Source organism: Arachis ipaensis, chromosome B06 (assembly GCF_000816755.2).
Source record: "Arachis ipaensis cultivar K30076 chromosome B06, Araip1.1, whole genome shotgun sequence".
NCBI classification, from domain to species: Eukaryota; Viridiplantae; Streptophyta; class Magnoliopsida; order Fabales; family Fabaceae; genus Arachis; species Arachis ipaensis.
The window spans coordinates 18948515-18956033 of NC_029790.2; the positions used below are offsets into that span (position 1 = coordinate 18948515).

At 41.3% G+C, this 7519-nt stretch overlaps 2 protein-coding genes across 2 annotated transcripts; both read left to right on the plus strand.

Annotated features, from left to right (window-relative positions):
- Window positions 430–1957, plus strand: LOC107646101 (ras-related protein RABA3). The gene is made up of 2 exons (XM_016350296.2): window positions 430–940; window positions 1322–1957. The coding sequence occupies exons 1-2, from the start codon at window positions 666–668 to the stop codon at window positions 1773–1775; spliced, it is 729 nt and encodes a 242-aa protein (XP_016205782.1). The 5' UTR covers window positions 430–665; the 3' UTR covers window positions 1776–1957.
- LOC107646620 lies at window positions 3620–4450 on the plus strand. The gene has a single exon (XM_016350796.1). It carries the CDS (start codon window positions 3620–3622, stop codon window positions 4448–4450), a length of 831 nt encoding a protein of 276 aa, XP_016206282.1.

The window sequence follows — 7519 nt, forward strand, 5'->3', positions numbered from 1 at the left end:
TTTGAAGTTTCTGTGTGTGTCGATTCTTCCGTATCTAAATAATTGAGGCCCACTTGCGCCGATTCACCTTGGTAAAATCGTATCATAAAAGCAACTAAAAATCTCCATACCTACATCATTATATTGGAAGAAAATCACGCATGAGTGGCAGGCACCAATGCATAGCTTATAAGGCTTGAGCTGTTTTTGGTACTGTCTGCATGAAAAGTAAAGAAAAGAATTTAACAAAACCCTTAACCTAAGAGCTAAGGCAAATTAAACCATCACAGCATTCAGCAAACTTTATAAGATTTTGATTAATTATACATATTTTTTTTGGCAGCAGAAAGGCCAATAATTGCCAAGAATAAGGGCCATATAAAACATAGGCAAATTCCGTATATAATTGGGGGTGGTACACTGATATTGGTAAAGCATTAAAGTGAGACAAGGAGTGGGCCACATTGTTCCATATTGCCTATTTCTTATGGCACTATTGATTCAACACTGGTCTTGTCTGTCTCTCTTTTTCAACTTTCCTCTACTTTCTCCTACTTACCTCCACAATACTAAGACCAATTATTAGTATCTTTTGGTTTTCTAAACACTAGTAAACAAGTTTGGGCAAGAAAATAGAAGCATCACCTCAGCTTTTATTATTGCATTGAAGTTGAGAAGCTAAGAAAATGAACCAGGAAATGAATGGGATTGAGGGTGAGAGAGCAAGGGAGAATAATGATAACAATAATGTGAATGTGCCAGAGAGAATAGATTATGTGTTCAAGGTGGTTGTGATTGGAGACTCAGCAGTGGGGAAGACTCAAATACTGTCTAGGTTTGCAAAGAATGAGTTCTGCTTTGACTCAAAGTCCACCATCGGCGTTGAGTTCCAGACCAGGACTGTCACCATTGGTGGCAAACTCATCAAGGCACAGATCTGGGACACTGCTGGCCAAGAAAGGTTCATTCTATTCACTTCATTCCTTCCTCTCTCTATTCTTTCCAACTTCCAATGAAGATTGCTATTTTTTACCATTACAATGTTATGCCAATTAAGCACATGACATAGATGTTAGAATTTTCTGCAGTGTGGTGGTGAGCTTTTATTGATTGTCCATTTAGATTTTTGTCAAGGTGGATTGAATGTTTAAAGTTTTTTATTTTTTAAAGCAAGCTCAACACAATAACGTAGAACTTGTTACAAGAAATAAAACAACAAAAATGCTGAAAACTAGTACTCATACATGCTCCACAAGTACTCTATGTTATTTCTACATCTTTTTGTTATATGTATTCACTTCAAAGTTGTATATGTATTGACCCATTTTGCTTACACATATAGGTACAGGGCAGTGACAAGTGCGTACTACAGAGGAGCATTAGGGGCAATGGTGGTGTACGACATAACAAAGAGGCAGACATTTGATCACGTGGCGAGGTGGATAGAGGAGCTGAGGGCGCATGCAGACACTTCCATAGTCATAATGCTAATTGGGAACAAGGGTGACCTTGTGGAGAAGAGAGCAGTGCGGACGGAGGATGCGGTGGAGTTTGCGGAGGAACAGGGGCTCTTCTTCTCGGAGACTTCAGCTCTCAGCGGTGAGAATGTGGAGAGTGCCTTCTTCAAGTTGCTTCAACACATCCATTTCGTGGTCTCTAAGAAGTCCTTGCAATCTGCCAACAATGCCATTAATAATGCTGTCACTCTTAAGGGATCAAAGATTGATGTAATCTCTGGTAATGACTTAGAGTCAGAGATTACTGAGATTAAGAAAGTCTCTTCATGCTCTTGTTGATTATTCTTCTTATTAAGTTTATTTTACAAAACTGAATACTACACGTATATAGTGGCAATGTGGTGGGTAAGGATGATTGATTTCTTCAGATCTTGGCTTTTAATTCAACTGCACCTATTTGTTCACTTTAATTAGACACTTCAATTCTTTAATGTAGAGTTTGTTTGAGATATTGAAACAGAGACTAAGAGACTGAGATTCAGTATCATGTTTATTGGTTCAGAGACTGGTATTAAAATTTCTGTCTCTGTCCCAAAAATTTTAGTATTTCAGTACCTCTAAAAAGTGAGGACACAGGAGACTAATATTTTTAGAGATAAAAACTGAAATTTTAATAATATTTTATACTTAAAATACCGGGTCTTTTTTTTTTTATATGGATTAAAGCTTGGTGATATTCAACGTAATGGATGCATGGAGAAAATTTTCCCTGCTATGATGACAGGCGTAAAACGTAAGATGCGTTTTACTTTTGGCCTTTTTTTTTTTTTGTGCAGGAAAGGGAAGAAACGTGGCCTGCGTTTTGGTTGGTGCAGGATTTTCAAAATTTTTTTAAAATAGTTTTAATCCAAACGTGGCATGCGTTTTGTGTTGGGCTAAATAATTTTTTTTTTGTAATAACAAAGCGCAATCTGCGTTTTGTGCTGAGGGCTAGCTTTTTTTTTGGAAAACGCAAAACGTAGGTAGCATTTTTTCGCGTTGTCAGATTGCTTTTTGAAAAGCGCAGGTTGCGTTTGTTGAAAAAAAAATATTTTCCTGAAGAGGCCTGCCTATAAATACGAAGCACTCCTCAGCGCAACGGCCTCACTCCCATTCTACTCATCATTCTCCTCTTTCAAATACATATGTTGTAGTTGTTAGTTTTTTTTGGCAGTTAGCTGTGTCCAAAAAATCGGAGTACGTGAGGTTGAAATTATGGAAAATATTACAAATTTGCGAGTATATTATAACGGTGAAGTTATACCAAACACACATGAAGGAGTGACTTTTGTTTGTGAATGTCCGTTGTCATTTGCTATTCCATGTACCATGAGCTTTGTTGATTTGCAAAATGGGCTTTGTAATAACATTCAAAGCCACATTTTGAAAAGGGTCAGCAACCTTTTATACAGAAGTCCTATGCAAGTATTTGGTGGGCTAATACAGTTTCAATTAATGCCCATTACTGACGATGCCAGTATGCAGCAGATGTTCTGTATTTATCAACAAACCCGATTTCACGTGCCGATGATGGAGTTGTACGTTGAGTTTGAGCAGCAGTCAGGGTCGGGCACGGTCGGCGAGGGGGTCAATATTGATGAGCTCGGTGATATAGATTGGGAAGAAGAAAATAATGACAGTGAAGAGGAGTTCGAAGCTAACTATGAAGTCGATGACGAGAACGATGACGGAGACTTGGCAGGCAATCCGGAGGTGCCAAGTGAAGCGAATGCGATTATAAGCCAACACCCGTTTGGTGTTCCATCTTTTATGCGGACTCTAGATATGGAAGCCATGCATGACCTAGAATTTTCTGAGTATGCGAATACGGGTATGTTATGATTATTAACTCAAGTTTCCTATAGTGTTTATTTTATATGCCTCGTCTGACTGATGGTGGTGCGCATGTCGTAGGTGAAGGCAATGCTGCGGCGGAAGATGGCGAGTTTAGTGTTGGAATGGAATTTGGATCGAGAGAGTCGGTGATATCTGCAATCAAAAGCTACACTATCTCTAGAGGGGTTGATTACACTGTGTATGAGTCTGAGCCGCAAACATTCTATGCGAAATGCAAGGGGTATGGTGCAGGGTGCGATTGGCTAATCCGGGCTAGCTTGATTCGAAAGAAAGCTTGTTAGGAGATCATGAGATACAATGGCAAGCACACGTGCACCGTGGGAACGATATCACAAGATCATGCCAAGTTGGACTCGGACACAATTGCAGATGTCATTAGGCCGTTGGTCGAATCAGACCCCTCGATAAAGGTGAAGTCTGTAATTGCAGAAGTTCAATCCAGGTTCAACTACACTGTCAGTTACCGCAAGGCTTGGTTGGCAAAGCAGAAAGCTGTTGCCAAGGTTTTCGGTGATTGGAAAGTTTCTTACCAGACCCTGCCAGTATGGTTGAAAGCAATGACGGTTAAAATGCCAAGGTCTCGTGTTCAAATCAAAACGCTCCCCGTTTACCGTGAGACTGAGGAGGTTCAAGGTGTAAGAGTTCTGCATCACATTTTTTGGAGCTTCTATCTGTGTATTGTAGCATTTAGACACTGCAAGCCGCTGGTGCAAGTTGATGGCATGCACCTGTATGGAAAATATAAAGGTGCACTTCTGGTAGCGGTTGCACAAGACGGGAATCAAAACATTGTGCCTATTGCTTTTGCCATAGTTGAGGGTGAGACGACAGATGCATGGGAGTTTTTCCTAACGAATTTGCGGAGATATGTTGTTACCATTGATGGGGTGGGTATTATTTCTGACCGCCATACCTCTATCGACGCTGCAATAGCTCGCAGTAACGGTGCATGGTCACCACCAAGGGCGTGGCACATGTACTGCATTAGGCACATCGGCTCCAACTTCTTAAGGAGGTTCAAGGCTCCATATTTGCATAAACTCGTGGTGAACACATGTATATCAACTCGCTATTATGGTTCTATTCATAGTAAATTTGTGACATCTGCTTATGACTAAATGGTTTGTTCAACAGGCTATTCTAGAACGGAGTAGGAGTACAACAAAAACTACCAAAGGCTTAAAGGGCAGGGTGAGGCATATACTCAATGGTGCGATGAGATCGGTGTTGAGAGATGGTTGTTGGCATTCGATGGTGGTCATCGTTGGGGACATATGACGACAAACTTGGTAGAGTGCATAAATTCTGTCCTGAAGGGGGCACGCAACCTTCCTGTGACTGCCCTGATCCGGTTAACTTTCTATCGGCTGAATGAGTTATTCACTCGGAAGAGTACCGAGGCTCATGAGCGTCTCCGCAACGGATTTACGTATTCAGAGTTCGCAACGAAGAGAGTTGAAGAAAGCTTCCGACATGCAGGAAACGTTGTGGTCAACCGGTTCGATAGGCGCATGAGATGTTTGAGGTTCGCGAAATGCAAGATGGTACCATTTACACGGTCAACCTTGCGCAACGACACTGCGACTGTGGCCATTTCCAGGTCGAGCGACTTCCATGTCGCCACGTGCTTGCATGTTGCGCCAACCAGCGTCTCGATTGGCAAGTGTACGTGCACGATGTGTACAAGATGTCTGAAATTTGTAAGGTTTACAGAGGCGAGTTTGTTCCGATGGGTGACCCATCTACATGGGATAGATACGAAGGAGCGAAGGTGATCGCCAACTGGACATTGAGGCGCGCGACGAAAGGAAGACCGAAGTCCACCCGCTACTTGAATGAGATGGATTCACGTGGGATGCGTGGTCCTCGCCGGTGCACTATATGTGGACGCGAGGGACATAGTCGTAGCCGATGTCCTCAGCGCGCAGGTCCAAGCTCCGCTGGAGGTCATTAGTGGTTAAGCTTTTCAATGTAACTTTGTTATGACCTACTTCACAATTATATGTTACTTTTTATGTAATATCGTCATGTATTTTAACCTAGTTAACAATTTATAATAAATAAAGTTTTTAATCTCGTTATGATAAATAAAATTTTCAACCTAGTTAACATTTTTTAGAGTTACATGGAACAAAGCTAAATATGTCATAATAATAATAATTACTGAACAGAATCATCTAAATATGTCATAATAATAATACTGAATACAAATGTCGAATACAACTATGAATACAACCCTGAATCACCCATCAACTACAATAGACTACTTCCTCGGCGCCTTCTTCGAATACAAGGATGGGGTGTATTTGTCCGGAGGCGCAGTCTGTGTCCGTAAGTTATACGGATGACCCTGAGACACACCGGCGTCCAGCCCGCTGCTGACGTCAGGACCACTGCCTAAATCTGTCATGCTCACAGCACCAGTGTCATACAAACCGCTGCCAATTTCTTCGCCTGGAACTCTATCTGACAGCCGCAGGTGAATCCCATACTGCTGTGTGTACCAGTCGTAGTACACTGGGAGAGGATGGAAGTCAATAATCTCCTCGCCTAGCTGCAATGTGTTATAGCGGTCAAATGTCCATCTGTTAACCCATTGACTGTAAATTTGTCCCCAGTCATGGTTCTGTGCTCCTGTCAGCCGCTTGCAGTGATCACGACCAAGGTTGAACATGGGGCCTGGTGGTAGCTGCTGCATCCCGAACTGTCGTCTGACCCGATCTGTCGCGTGCCATTCTATGCACTCGAATGACACTAGAGGCGACTGGGTGGAGCACATAATCATATGGGGAGCGAGGCCATCCGAAATCCCCACTCCCATATATGGCCGCCATATAAACTGCATAATAGTTACCAAGAGGTCGATTAGAAAAACTATTCTTCTGAATAAAAACATTGGACATTAATGGTACAACTTACGTCGTCAACTCCCATGTCGTCGAGACCTCGCCTAAAATGCGCAATAGGCCGCCGTATATATCTTGTATGTCGGCGCCAATGACTCCACCTAACGAAAACATAATAACATTATTAATAAGAAGAACAAAATAATAATAATAATAATAATAATAACAATATGAATAAGCTTAATAATAATAATAACAATAACAACAACGCTAAAAGCCAATACCGTCGCGCTAGTGGAACACCAATATTGCCGAGTTGATCGCGGGGTATAGGTGCCAGGAACGGCATACGCTCCCACGCCCAAACAAAAAGCGGCATCAGTGGGCCATCCATTTCCTTGCAGTTGTATCGTGAGGCACGACACAACGATCTGTATAGGTGTGCCAGACTGGCTGCTCCCCAACTATACCCTGAAATCCGGTGGAAATCCCTAAGTAGCGGTAGAAACTTCGAGTTCAGTGAAACGGTCGACTTATCCGGAAACACAATTGTACCGAGCACACAGAAAATGTGCGCTCAGACGTACCGCTCGAGAGACTCCTGAGTATCACACGGCTCGGTGTCTCTGCACCGCCGGACCCAAGCAATATTAACCTTTCCCAACACGTGATCGTCCGGACCGGGCTCCCAACCAAAACACGCAATGCAGTTCTCAACCAAAAACTGGTGGCTGCTATCTGATCTACCCGTAACAAGCTCCCCATTAACTGGAAAACCAAGAATATAGCTCACATCTTCCAGCGTCACCGTCACTTCACCGACCGGAAGATGAAACGTGTGAGTCTCCGGCCTCCAGCGTTCCACCAAAGCACTCAGTAGTGCAGAATGACCTCTCATTTCGCCTACTCGCGAAACGTGTTGAAAACCAGTCAATGCCAATGTCGCTACAACTACCTCATTCAACGTATCTGGCGGATCCAATTTTCTGGGCAACAAATTTCTGATAGCCTGCAAAAAAAAATGATAATTATTAAATTCTAAATAATACCGGTTAAAACATAATAATAATAAATTGTTAAAAAATCACGAATATTTATCTATTATTTATTAAACAGTATTATTAATTATTAAAAATTAATAAAAACTTATTCTCATTATCATAATCAGTATTATAAAATAATCATAATAACACTCTAATTATAATAATAGTTATTCGAATATAACAATAATAACAATAATAATAACCATTTATTATAATAACTATAACCTACACGGTTTGTTATTAACATACAGTATTAATTATTATTACAAAATATTACTGAAAAAAATCATTTATTATA

Bases quoted from the DNA above. Each gene is read 5' to 3' on its own strand.
- LOC107646101 (XM_016350296.2), top strand. From the start codon at position 666: ATGAACCAGGAAATGAATGGGATTGAGGGTGAGAGAGCAAGGGAGAAT. The intron at 941-1,321 runs GTTCATTCTATT...TTACACATATAG, and splicing joins GACACTGCTGGCCAAGAAAG to GTACAGGGCAGTGACAAGTG.
- LOC107646620 (XM_016350796.1), top strand. From the start codon at position 3,620: ATGAGATACAATGGCAAGCACACGTGCACCGTGGGAACGATATCACAA.